Below are 15270 nucleotides of genomic sequence, written 5' to 3'. Positions count from 1 at the left end.
AAAACTTCGAGAACTTAACTTTGGCATACTTCGATTTTTTGATCTATGGCCAAAAATAGATTTGATTGATAATCTCTTTTTCTACGAAGAGAATCGATTGAGAATAGACATCGCATCTTGGACTCGATCTTGATGAATAGACCTTATTTGCATTATTTTAAAAAGTTTTGTTTCGATTCGATGTTTGGCAGCATGAGTGACGTTAAGAAAAAATAATTTTATTGTTATTAAATGTTTTCATGCATTGTTGTTATTTAGGTAACTCATAACAAATATAAAAGAATGTTTTGTTTAAACAGAGTTAGCTTTATGTTATTAAATATAAGATATATGCTATATATATTTTTGAAAAAACAACGTGTTTGAATTGACTTATTTAACTGCTCTCTTATGGTATGTTTAATTTAAAATATTATTATGAAGAATGTTAATACTAATAAAAACGTGTTTTAAAAATAAACTTATTAGTCTGTTAAAAGATAGAATATTTTAAAATTTTAATCGTTTTCTGTATTATAGTTTTTAATGTATAATTCATTAATAAAAATATTATGGAACCAAGAAAATAATGTGTGTTTTTTTAAAATTTACTAACAAGTAGCATTTCTGGTACATAATCGAAATTAATATATAAACTATAAGTTAAGTTATGAAAATATTAAAATAATATATTCTTATTGGAAACGCAAAAAGGCACACAATTAACAACTTTTCCTCATCTGAAATTGAACAAAAAATCAAATGCAAAAATTCGTCCTTGTGAACATGAAAGAAGTCGAGAGAATAAAAAAACATACTCAAAATTATAATCGTTGGTTTAGTGTATTTGAAAAAATATTTTCTTCTCCTGGTTGTTTAAAATTAATATATATATATATACGGTAAACATTCTCTGTTTTCCAGAGTTTATATTGTGTTTTTAAATCCAATATGAACCAGTTTGTTGAAGATGTATAGATATGCTTATTTGAAAGCAATATAATAAACAAAGTTAAAATCAAAGTTCAATGTATTTTCAATTTGAAATAAAACTTGCGTGCATTGTTAAATAATTTTCTATTTCTACCCATTTGGTATGATGCTTTGAATTAGGGAAAAAATAGCTTGAAAGTGTATTAATGAATTTGCCTAGCTAAGAGTGGCATTTCTCAATTATTGCAAGTTTTCACCATTTAACAATTCTCATGCGAGACAAGAACTGAAAATAAAATTATTATTTTTCAAAAAAAAAAAAAAAAAAAAAAAGGTTAAGCATTTTTTAAGATAATACATCTATAAATTTTTAATGGAACACATGCTTCACTTTTCTTTATTATTTTCAAAATCAAATTTAACTTAGAAACATCCCAATATTTCTGTTTCATTCCGTCAAAAACAAAATCAGGACTTGCATTTAAATTCAAACAATTAAGCAGCTTAATTGATTTAAGAAAAGTAAACAATTTTCCTAAAAACTAAGAGAAGTGAAAAATTTATTATAGACTATAAATTCAAAAATATAAATCAGGCATTAGGTTTCCTTATATCTGTCAGGAGTTTAGAAATCGAAAAACAAAATAATGTAGGATATCACTGAAAGTCATTATTAAGATAAAAATGAAATACCTCACAAGATGGCTGTTTCCCATCCGAGAATTCAAAACACTCTCAATTCTTTCAGACGAACAAAACAAGGATATGCTAGCATCTTGGGACGTGGGAGTTTCAAAAATTCCAAGAATCGGAAAATTAAATCGATTTTAGTTACAGATATATAAGTCAGGACATAGCTTTATTTTTAAATTGTTTAGGTTATTTTCTGGACATCAGAAATCAAGAAACTGAATGAAAAGGAGAATATAGCAATCGGTTGTCATGGCGAAGTTAAAAAACACCAGCTCGCATTAAACTTCTTTGCATCTGTCTGGAACAGTCAGTGACAATCTGGAGAAAAATATAGTACATCAAAGAAAACCGATAACAAGATTAAGTTAAAAATATCCTAAGATTGCTGTGTCCCTCTCTTGAAAACAAAATCACATCCTTTTCTTTCAGACGATCAATCACGATTCTTTTAGCATCGAAGGACGCAGGAGGTATGAAAAAGTTTCCAAGAATCATTTCACATCCTAATTGCAAACATAGAAATCAGGATTTAGCATTCATTACAGTACTTTAAGTCATTTTCTGGACATTAGAAATCAAAGGACTGAAAGAAAGGAGAATAAAGAAATCGGTTGTCATGGTGAAGTTAAAAAGCATAAAAAAAATCTCTGCTTTCAATCTTTAAATATAAAGACACATCCTGTAATTTAATGAACTTGAAGGACATGTATTTAAGGAAATAATTACTATGAAGATTGCTTTTAACTTAAGATTCATAAAGGCTGATGGAAGTTTTCTTCATCAACAAAAACTATTTAAGAAAGTAAATTGAATCTTAAGTTCTATTTTTATATACTAACAAACTTGAAAATGAAAAGATAATGAATTATTGTAATTACTCATTGCCAGTTCGCTAGTTTTCTGCTTCAGTTAGCCGATTTTTTTTCAAAAGTTCATTCCTGTGGATGAAATTTATATTTTTTTACCGTATCAATGACTGAAGCACCGATTTGAATAACTCCATATTAACCAGGCGATTTCTTAGATATATTCCTTTAGAATTTGCTAAAATTTTTCTGAGTGTTTGATGATGCAGAAAAAAACCACAGCTGGATTGATTTTAACAAATATTGGGGAACAAATATTTAAAATTTGACATAAGAAATATTAAAAATCAAACTTTCGAAGAAAATTGCTCCATTTGATTACCTTTCGGAAATTTATTCTAGCAATTTTAATCTCTTTCTCTGAACTAAATTAGAAAACTCTGAATTAAATTAAAAAAAAAATTTTTACAAAAATAAAACATACCGAATAAAATTTCAGAATTCGATTGCAATGAATTTCTACGATACAAAATGTATAAAAGCTATCAAATAAAAATTAAATAATCTTTCTAACTTGAAATTTGTTCCTAAAGAGGTTAATGGTTTATAATTTTCAAAAAAAAAAAAAAAAAAAATCTTCAATTCGGTTTTTGTTACAGTCAGAAACTTGATAAGCTATTAAAATAAAAACTTTCTTTTGCAAATTCAGATAAGGGATAGCAAATTAAAAATTGAAGGAGGATATTTTAAGTTGTGTTTGCTCAGTTTTTATCATATAATGAAGTATAAATTTTAAGCCAAAAACAGAAAGGGGTGGACCGTCTGTCGGTTTGTTCTTTCACAAACATGTAAACGCGGTAACTCAAAAATGCAATGACTTAAATATATGAAATATATTTAACATGCTTATGAAATATGAAGCACCATATATGAAGCACGCCATATATATATGATACCATATATGAAGCCATATACCATATATATATGATACCATATATGAAGCTATATACCATATATATATGATACCATATATGAAGCCATATACCATATATATATGATACCATATACCATATATATATGATACCATATATGAAGCCATATACCATATATATATGATACCATATATGAAGCCATATACCATATATATATATGATACCATATATGAAGCCAAATACCATATATATATATGATACCATATATGAAGCCATATTCCATATATGAAGCCATATACCATATATGAAATATGGGTGTGACTAGAATTATAGTTTTATGTCAAATGTTAATTTCAATAGGCTACCAATGATTAATCAGCAAAGATGACACGATAAATTCAGTAAAAATGCTAAATTCACAACAAAGTTGAATATTTCGTAATTATTGTACGCCAAGGCGTTCTCTGGGATAAAACCTTTATCAGAGAATATGAGAGAAATTTTAAGAGAGACCACTTCAGCTGGTTCATTTTAATCTTTTCTATTTTTCGCCATTTCTGATTGCACTTGCGCATATCCCCAAACTGTTAATCCGCTTGTTTCAAAAAATTAGAAACTTCGGCTACAGAAAATAAAAATTATTAAATGAAAAGAGCCAGGCTAGCTCTATGATCCTTTTTTTTTTTTGCTTATATACAGGGGATTATAAAAAATTGGCCGGTGCATGGACCTCTAGAAGCAGGCTCATTCTACCGATCGAGAGCTAAAGTTATTCAGAGGGTTGAGCTCAGAATTCTATGAACTACAACACTGTGGCATTTACGGTTACGGTTACAGATTCAAAAACTTGAAATTCTCGACGTCCACTTCTTCTCTTCGCAAAATGTTCAGCGCATGCGAAAACCTTAAATAACGTTGGGAAGCTATGAGCATCACAAAAAACGAATGCGTTAAGCATGCATGGAAAACAGCTCTGCGAAAGTCCCCTGCCCCCAGAAAAATAAATAAATAAGTAAAACACGATCTGGTTCTGGGGATATCTCAAATCTAGAATACACATGATTCATCTGCAAACTTTGTTGGGTTTGAAAGGAAAGACTTAATCAAAAGTGAGGCTGCAAACATCTCTCCTGCTGTGTTACGCTCGGCTTTATTGTATGCAATCACCTTAATGCAATGCGTAATTGCCGATGAGGGGACCCGTGCGGAAAACGGATAGCCCAAATAAAAATGAACTTTTCACCGTTCTGTGCTGTCATCAATGATTGATAAATTTGCATATGCCTTTATCATATGCAAATTTTCTCTGTGCGCACGCGATTGTTTTTGTATGTGTATGGGTTTTTCTCCCTTTTCTTTTTTAGTCGTTCGCAGCGCTGTTTTTTTTTTTGTGTGTGTGTGTGTGTGTGTGCATGTATAACGCGTCATTTTTTATGATATATGTACCTTTTCAACTCTCTTTTGGGTTTTAGCAAACGCTGAACATTTTGCGACGGGAAGAAGTGGGTGTTGCCGTTCAAAAATGTCGAGTTTTTGTACCTATAACCGTAACCGTGAATGCCACTGTGTTACCTTCTACAGAATCCAAAGCCCATACCTCTGAATAAATATATCTGAAATCTCATCTCGATCGGTTGAACAGACCAACTAGAGGTTCATACATTTGAACCTCCTTTATACTTTTTTTTTTCATTTTCTCCATTTTCAGTATAATATTTTCCAATTTTTTTCATACATTCGCAATAATATTTGGAAGACACATTTTAAAACTGGTTATATAATTCACATGATATTTCTATTTCATCTAGTAAGAAAATTTACATCCGTGTTAGAATGGTTTAAAAAAGAACTTTCTGGAGAAAAATACCACAACAAATATTCGAGGTATGGAGAGTATTTTCTTATTAATTGAAGAATCGAACGTACTCTTTATAGTTGACACTAATGATGAGCAGTTTTCCAGAAGTTTCTGCATTTTTAAATATTTAATTATAAAACTAACAAGTGTGGAGAATGCTTCTTTATTAATGGATTTTAAATGGATTCAATTATTCAATAGCATAGGAAAGCATATTGCCAGCATAATCACTTTTTAATTATCTTAATTAGTTTTCATATTCCGAAATTCCTCATTAGCCTCTGAATATTTTATTCTTTAATTTAAAAATGCCTTAAGTTTTTAATTTCTTGCTAGAAATACAGTAACTAATGCATTGGGAGGGAATCTTTCAATGTTTGGAGAAGAAGCATTCAATAATAAATATATGTGAAATTTGGGAGTATTTTCAATGTTAATTAATATTTTAAGGCAGAAATTTATAAAACAGGACGATGAATTTAATATGATGTGATCAAGTTTTTTATAAAAAGCTGAGGACAGAACATGGAGAAAAACTGTTGGTTTAAAATAGTTTACGAGCATAGCTTTAAAACCGTTGAAGGCTGGCGCGCTTTTTTACTGAAAATATGAAATACCCTAATTAGACATTTGTTCGAAATTTAATGTATCTACTATGCAAGAAAATTGGTTTTAATTATATTTTCTAAGTGTCTGCTATACATATGTTTGATAACTGATTGCAAAAACTCAAGAAGTTGTCCTTGGGTCATTAATTTCAGCATCTATTGAAGGAGTTTATGGCTATCATGCATATAATACACGATATCTTATATTTGTAATATTTTAAATTTTCTGTGCATAACTTTTTATAAATACATTTTTGTTTGCCTATCTGTAAAAAGGAAAGTCTGTATATACACAAGCGATTTTTGAGTTTGAGAAGGCTCTTTCGATAATATGTTGAAAATTACTAGAAGTAGATTGCAGTGAAGCGTACTTTAGTTTATTTATATTAACGTTTTGTTTTCAAGCAGCCCTAGAGTAATTTGAGGGAGGGACAAGTAATTTCGATCCGCATTCAGAGGGCGAGGATGGCGTTTGACGTGGCATCCTTCCTTTCTAACCATCTGCTCCACACCAGTGAGAAGGAATTTAGCCCTGACATATTTTATATGCTCCAGGCCTACTTGTACTGAGTTATTTAGACAAATTGAGGTCCAAACCTGAAACCGAGACCTTACCACTACGCCACCACGTCCTTTCTAGAGCCAGCGAAATAGTATCGAAAATTCTTTTAACCGAGTATTGTTAGTAGCAATGAAAAGCTCCGAAGTTTGCGAAACATTTCTATGTGATTTATTCCAACATTTACTATTTATTTCTGTACAGTCTGACGTCAAGTAACGCAGAAATAGTGCCTCAGTGATGCAAATTCATAAGGTATGTTTTTATAAATTTATAATTGAATACTATACTATTATGTCGTTAAATTATACCGTATATCAAATGTAGTTTTGCATAATTTACAACATTATATAAATTATAATTTGTTGCATAAGTTGTAATTTGATTTTCTGCAAAAGTATTTGAGGCTATTCGTAAACGTTATGTCTAAATGCTGATTAAAAATAATTAATCATTGTGACTTGAAATGGGTTTATGTAAAGAACTAAAATGTAGAAAATCTACCTACGCAGAAATGGAAAAATACAAAACAGCTTTTCTAAGTAAAGCTATATTTCACGTACAGTGAAAACTTGAGTTTTTATACCATCTGAAATATCTGTATGCGTTCTGTTTTTATCAAAATGAAACTTGAACTATACAATTAAAATTTACTCCTATTTTTTTCTTTATAAAAATAACTTCAACAAGCATGTATGAGTGCATCGTAAAATATGTTCGGATACGAATTGTATCGATCAATAATTTTCATTCAAGAGTAATAACTTTTAGCCTCTCCTATCCAAATTTTCTTAGCAGATTTCTAGAATCCAGTTATAAAAACGATTCCATTATAAAATAAGTTTGTTTGCATTTTAAAATATGTTGTAAATGATTACACTGTAAAACATGTTGTTGTAAATGATTGCATTAGAACATAGGTTTGGATGCGAATTGCCTCAAGAGAACTTTCATTTAAGAAAGAAAACTCTAGTGTCCCCTATCCAAATTTTCTTCAGATTTCCAGTATCCAATTATAAAAAGGATTGCATTACAAAATGTTTGATTGCATTTTAATATACGCTGTAAATCATTAAGTTATAAAACACGTTATAAATTATTGCATTAAAAATATGTTTGAATACGAATTACATCAAGAAAATTTTCAGGTAAGAAAAAAAAAATTCTAGCGTGTCCTAACCAGATATTCTTTTCAGATTTTCAGCATCCAATTGTAAAAATTATTGCATTACAAAACACGTTTGTTTGCATTATAAAATATTTTGTAAATGATTGAATTATAAAACATGATGTAACTTATTGCATTTAAAAAATGTATTTGGATATGAACTGTATCAAAGGAACTTTCATTTTAGAAAGAAAAAAATCTAGTGTCTCCTATCCAATTTTCAGATTTCTCCCTACTTCCATCATCCAATTATCTAAATGTCATCTGTCGCCTATTAAAAAACAGCGATCTTGAAAGAAATCTATTTGAAATGTAACCTGATATATAATAAAACAAATAAGCCAAATTAATAAATAATTCAGGGAAAGTCTTTAATAGCCATATTATCGACGCTTAACAAGCTGAACCGCCGATCACAATTTACAAAAATCCGTAAGTGGATGAGAGAGAAAACTGATTTTTTTTTCCAATTAATAATGCATATTTTCCCCTTTTTATCACATCGGGAAGGAAAACATGCTATTTCCTGTTCATATTAGATCTGAAAAAAGTAAAGACTCTTCGTTATCGGTTCAATTTAGAAAAAATCTTTACAAATTATGTGGGTCGTGTTTCTTATTAAGTGACAATATAATCTTTTCTAATTTATCAAATGTCCCATTATTTTTCCAGTTAAATTGAAGAAGTATTGAAAAGAATTTTTAATTATATTCCTTTTTTGTGGCATCACAGATTTAATAATTATAAGTTTCTTTTCTTATAATATTTTTTGTGAATTAATTTTCTTATAATATTTTTTGTGAATTAATTTTCTTATAATATTTTTTGTGGCATCACAGATTTAATAATTATAAGTTTCTTTTCTTATAATATTTTTTGTGAATTAATTTTCTTATAATATTTTTTGTGAATTAATTTCCTTATAATATCTTTTGTGAATTAATTTGCTTATAGTATTGTTTTCTGTGTCTTATGGTTTGAAAATCCTGTTTTGGTCCCAGTACTTTTGATTAATATATCATAAATTAAATTCAGAAGAAATATCATAATTAATCTTTCCTACACACAAAAATCTATCTGAAAATATTAAAAACTTTATCAATATACGAAACTGAAATTAATTTTTGTTAATAAATTCGATTCAGAAACTTTATACTATTTATCGGAATGAGATTTAATTTTAAACTTCATGTGTTATACTGAGCATGTTTATAGACAGACCTGCATCTTAACAAAAAATTGAAACTCGGTAGAAAATACAAATGAATGATGGGAACTCTAATTTCTGTAGACAATTCCAAATATTGTTCTATGTATCAGCTGTGTCTTCTGTAATGCATGGTAGTTATCAATCATGACAAAAATGAAATATCTCATTAATATAGTTATAAAAATAAACCTACAAAAAATGTTTAGTTAAGAATTTGAAACGTTTATGACGAATTGTTTATATTTTGATGTTGCCATTCGACAATAAGTAATAAGAGTGATTTCTGTACATTTGCGTCTTATATATATACAGATTATTAAAATTCTTATTCATCGTATTTTGTACATGCTTTTAGAAAAAATTTTTAATTTATACTGGGAGAAAATGAATATCAAGGCCAAGAAGAAACTGACAATATGTACACGAGGTACGAGTACGAGATGTAAGGGTATGTTGCCGTACAAAAGAATCCATTTCTTGTAGTGCCATAATTACAGTTGTTTTAAAGAATGTTATTTCATAAACGATGCAGAATCCAGTTTGAAAATTTTATATTTGTGATCAGGTCTTCAAAGATAAATAAGTGATGAGCAAATCATAAATTGTGTAAAACATGAAGAATATGATCCTTGTGCCTGGGATAATCGGAGCAATATTTGCGAATCGCTAGAAAAACTAGTCAATGCTTTTATATCTAATTTGTATAATTAAATAGGAAATTTCTCATTGGTAAATTCCATTTTGCATTGTTCTACCTTTCTGTCCATGCTGTAATAGTACGCAAAATCATTATAAGAACAAACGCCGAGTCGGAACAATGTTGATTGACACATTGCTTCATCAAGACTGCAGATCATTATCTCTGGACACACAAATACTCACTTCACAAAGTTATTACGCGTTATTTTTACTACATCTGTGAACTTACAAGATAATTTTTAATTGAAGAAATTTCTTAACAAATTAAAAATTAAAAATTTACTATTAAGTATTGTTATCTTCCTATTTTCTGTTATTTTCTCTGATGACAGAAAATCTGGTTCACCGCTATTCTAAACCATATAATCCCTGTACGTCAATAAATATGGCGGGATTTACCGTCGGGAGCAATTTTAAATCCTACACTTCGTTCCCTAGCAAGACAATTTGTCACACTTGCGAGGTATAATTTTACACTGGAATAACTTTTAATTAAATTATCTTTACCTACAGCATTCTTTGATAAAATGACATATTTAATTATTCCTTGAATGAATTGATGTCATTTTTCATACAGCGGATTGCTCTATCATAGAAATATAAAACCATGCACTCCTTACTTCTCTCGATTAATATTGCTGCACTAATTAATTACGAATAAAATTAATTACAAATCAAAACGAATACTTTCTTCTTTTAAAACATTTTAAATTTGGTTATGTGTCTATCATTGACGAATTTTATGTGCAGCAAGTAAATTATATTACTTTGGTTGGTTTTATCATATAGAAAGACTACAAGCAGGAAGAATTGCAATCGAAATTTTTATGAATCTTTTCTGTCATGGTGAAGATGAATACAAAAACTCAAAAAACACAATAAATCCTTTTGATAAAATTCTTTCATCAGAGTATTAGATCACTACCAGATGATTTTGGACTAAACGACTGCATAATCTATTGTTTTGCACTACAGGACGAAGCTAAATACAAGATATGATATGCTGTGGACGAATATAAGAAAGACAAGGAGAAATATTCCCGATTGTTTCCCTTTGCCTCTTGAAAGTTTATCTTATTCTCTTTTTCTAACATTATTGGAAGCTAAGTTAATATGGATAAGTAAATTCCTCATCAAAAAATAAATATTATTTTAGTGTAAATACATTCTGCTCCAAAGTTAAAGAAGATAAATGTTAATTCAGTATAAATATAACCTGCTTCGAAATTAAATTCTTTATCAAAGGAGAGAAATGTTTACCCGGAGTAATTACACTCCGCTTTAAAATTAAATTTCTTATCAAAGGAGATAATTCAGTGTAATTATACTCCATTTCGAATTTAATTCTCTTATCAAAGGAGAGAAATGCTATTTCAGTATAAATACACTCTGCTTTGGAGTTAAATTTCTTATAAAAGGAGACAAATTTTAATTCAGTGTTCGGTGTAACTCTGATTTGAAAAATTTCTTAGAAAAGGAGAAAAATGTTAATTCAATGTATATAAATACACTCTGCTTCGAAGTTGAATTTTTTATTAAAGGAGAGAAAAGTTAATTCAATGTAATTACACTCTGTTTCCAAGTTAAGTTTCTTATCAAAGGAGAGAAATGTTAATTTAGTGTAATTATACTCTTATTTGAAGTCATAATACATACAGGATGTTTCATAGGACAATCATCGCGATTGTTAAGTATAGTTCAGAAGACAAGGAAGTCTTCAACTGGTCAAACGTTCGCATCATATTTACACTAAGTCCGACAACATGACGAATTACATTCGATGGACTTTATTTGTATGCACAATCGAATTCACGAACTTCGAAAACATTAAGGAGGGGGGCACGCATGCGATAAAGAACTTATTTTCTTTGTCATCATTTTTTATTTACTTTAAACATTTTAATTACATTTTAATTATTTGTTAAAAAAAGATATCGACAATTATACTCGATAAAAAAATTCTTATCCAATTGTTATTATTTATTTCTTGAATAACTTGAATAGAAACAGGTTTTATTAATACATTAAAAGCCGATTTTTTTATTTCATCTGCTTAATTCCACTAGCCAAACATTTACATTATATCTGCACTTAGTCCGATTAACAAGATTTAATGAGTTACATCCAGAGCCGGATTAAGTTCTCTAGAGGCCTGGAGACTTAATCCGGCCATAAATGAAAACGCGAGCGTTGTATTAGGCTATGCAAGTCCGGGAGTTTTGTTTCCCCATTTCAACTTCTCTAATTAGATATTTTTTAATGATTTTAATTTAATCTCCATATAATCAGCTTATGTAGTCAATTTTGATATGTTGGAATCGAAAAGCGGTTAAATGCGGATTAGTTCCAAGGGAATTGATTTCAGCATGCAACGCAAAAAAATTAAATGCAATTTTAACGATATAGTGAGAAAAAATTAAAGTTTTGTTAATGCATCTAAGCTCTCTTTAATTACTGGATCGGACATTAAAAAATTAATGAAGAATGATATCTTCTGAGAATTATAAAACAGCTAATAAAGTTTGAAAATTAATTAGGAATATTTGCTAAAGTAACATTTTAAAATTAAACGATTCTTGTTTTTATTTTTCAATAAGTACACTTTTTAATGCACCCTTCCTAAATTAAAGGAAAACTCGAAATTAAACCACTTTAAAATGCCTCTAAAAGAATCCCGACGTCGGGTTTTTTCATTGTTACAGGGTACAAACAAAGTTGCTTATCTTTACTATTTGATTATATGACTTTGATTGCATTTAACAGATTATATTTATAACTTTGTAAAATCTTCTTTAGAATGGATAGTTCAATTAATATGAAAATAAAATTTGGAGCTTCAGTGGGTCTTGTCACAAAGAAACGATTCTTTAACCAATTCCACCGAATATCCATCGTATATGGAAATGGTTCAAGGTAAATCTGCGCAGTAGCATCTACATTTTCATCATATTGTGCCGGGGAAAATTTGGAGGAAGAATGTCGCCTCAAGTGTCGTCCTCGTCATCTAGCTAAGGTTCCATCTTGAAACAGCTTCCACGCGCCTTCAAAACAAGATGATAATCTAATCAAATCTAACGTGAAACAATTTTGCTTGTTTGTAATTTTAAAGGTAGAAACCGAAGAAGAAAAGTAATTATGGTGAGAAAATTAATTAAACTTTAAGGATTGGTTGTTTTTTTTTCAGAACTAGATGATATATTTTATAATTAGATTTTTGCAATTGCAGCTTCTGATTATATTTTTAAATGATTGTAGGTTTCTTAAAACCCATAACGACATTTTATCTACTACAATCCGGGAATAAATCATTTTTTATATTATTGTAGAGAACATGTTTTTAAGTCTTCGAAAAATGCAACGAGTGCATGGAGAAGAAGAATGTTACATTAGTTATATCAAAATCTCGATTTGAAGCTTTACTAGATCTATTTTGGGCGTTATAGAACCGTTATCAAATGACGAGAACGACACTGATGTTGGCACTCGCCTCTCGAAACTTCTACTTTACTGCAGTATATTTGATCTTTGATTTTACTGAAGTGCACCAAGGTTCAAACACACAGAGTATATCCCTTGCAAACGAATGACTGAACTCTGCTGCAATGCCACCGCGGCCCATTGCAAATAAAAGGAATGCTTAGTTCTTTTACATAATGAATCTACTGCTGATTAATATACAGCTTTGATATCAACCATCTTCCTCCAATTGTGTAACTATTTAACACTGATATAATTAGGCTTTCCTTTTTAGGTTTACTTTACGCGCATTCTTAGGCTTTCCTTTGAAGCTAATCCATTTCCTCGTGCTGGTAGTGTTACTTTTCTTTAATATTAATTGTTTAAATTGGCGAAATAAAGGATATCTTTTTATTACAAACTTAATTTTAGAAAAAGATATGGGCAAAAAATGGCAAAAACATACTCACTTGAAATAAAGCTCATCGGCGGTTCTAGAGAAGAACGGAACACCATATGTGACATGCCAAACTGATGATACATTACAGTCAATGTAAGGTGCTGACCAGTATCCATCTTCTGTTGTCACCACTAGATCGCTGCCGTTCGCAACTTGTTCAAAAAGCTCGGAATAGTTTCCCATTTCCAGAACCCAGAACCAATCGTTGCCAGGCCATCGATCCAGGAACCAACCTGCTGAATTCCTGGACCTGATCTTGCCATCCTTACCTCTGTAGGCAAGAGGTACAAAGAAGTCGCCCGAATCTGAAGCAAGGACAATGCTGCTACTTGACAGTGAAGGATCGCTTTCCACATTGGCTTTAGCCAAGGAGTAGAAGAAAAGGGCATCGATCTGATAAAGAAGAGAAATACAACTTTTCAATTGAGTTCTAGAAGTCTTAGAATGGAAGCAACTAGTAGAAATTTCTGCGACAAAGAAAAAATTAAGCCTCGAGTATTAGTAATTGAATTGTCTACAACTGTCTTTCAAAGAAATTGAGATTTTTTATTTAAAAAAAAAATCCAATATTTTCAAAAACTATGGAAAAACATTTTCTTAATAAATATTGGTTAGTGAAAAACTATAAGGCATTTTATTTTGGGTAATTTAATTTAATTAGCTAAAATTATTTTATATTGCTATCTTTGTCTTATGCCCTTAAAAAATGTTTAGATTAAAATTACCCATCATACTGATACAAATTGTATTTTGAAGAGTAAAAAAAAAGTCACTAAAATGTAAATCAGTCTCACTAATAAACTACAGCGTTTTTTAACAAAAAGAACTTAACTGTCGTAACTGAGGAGCTTTTTATCTCTGTCATTTTGCCTTTGTTTCGCTGATTTTAATGTTTTTATTAATATAATTGCTTTTATGAAAATTATTCATTCAAATTTCTAATATGCTATAAAAAAGCTTGGGATGAAAATTATTCATTCAAATTTCTAATATGCTATAAAAAAGCTTGGGATGAAAATTATTCATTCAAATTTCTAATATGCTATAAAAAAGCTTGGGATGAAAATTATTCATTCAAATTTCTAATATGCTATAAAAAAGCTTGGGATGAAAATTATTCATTCAAATATCTAATATGCTATAAAAAAGCTTGGGATGAAAATTATTCATTCAAATTTCTAATATGCTATAAAAAAGCTTGGGATGAAAACTATTCATTCAAACTTCTAATATGCTATGAAAAACTTCAATAACAACAGAGCGAACCTATGTGTTTTTTTTTTCACGCAATAATATCAAAAAACATATTTGCTTCATGCGATGCAAACTTTTTATATCCCTGTACGGAAATAATAATTTTAACAAGAACGAATAATTGTGATTGAGCATAGCAACTGAAACATTAGAATCGGCTTACAGTGGTAGTGTTAAGGCATTAATATAAACAAAGTATCCAAGCAATTATTCACTTTTTTTTATGCACATTGCAACATTTTTTAAAAACAATACGTTGAGTTTCAACTGTTCGAAGTTTCAGTTAATAATATAAGTCAGAGACTGAAATACACGATTCTTTCCAGAACAAATTTATAAAACAAAAAACGATTTCGTAAATATAAAGTTTCATACACATAATAAAAGCGCCATTAATTGATTTTTTCCCTAGATTTGAAAAAAGAGTAATTTCCCACAAATTTCCAAATAATCAACAATACTCTGCTATTTTTAAAATATAGAGGATAATGTAGAGTTTGTGAATGATATGTGGCATCTGAATTTAGAAGAAGGGTTATTTCTGGAGCAAAGTACTAAAGAATAAATGCTAAATTATCAGATATCCAGCATAAGTTTTGTTATGGTTTTTTTTATTGCAAATGTGTTAGCTACATGCTTAATTATAGCGTTAATA

The 15270-nt window shown here is 29.5% G+C and overlaps 1 protein-coding gene across 1 annotated transcript in view; it reads right to left on the bottom strand.

Moving 5' to 3' along the window:
• Nucleotides 1-15270, bottom strand: part of LOC129960554 (probable G-protein coupled receptor 158) — a 101198-nt gene that overhangs the window by 47206 nt on the left and 38722 nt on the right. Inside the window, exon 3 of the mRNA XM_056074041.1 lies at nucleotides 13372-13754. Within this exon, the coding sequence (XP_055930016.1) occupies nucleotides 13372-13754 (383 nt within the window). The remainder of the gene's footprint in view (nucleotides 1-13371; nucleotides 13755-15270) is intronic.

This window comes from Argiope bruennichi, chromosome X2 (genome assembly GCF_947563725.1).
Source record: "Argiope bruennichi chromosome X2, qqArgBrue1.1, whole genome shotgun sequence".
NCBI classification, from domain to species: Eukaryota; Metazoa; Arthropoda; class Arachnida; order Araneae; family Araneidae; genus Argiope; species Argiope bruennichi.
The sequence above is the reverse complement of the archived record's forward strand: the minus strand, read 5'-3'. Positions and strand labels throughout refer to the sequence as shown.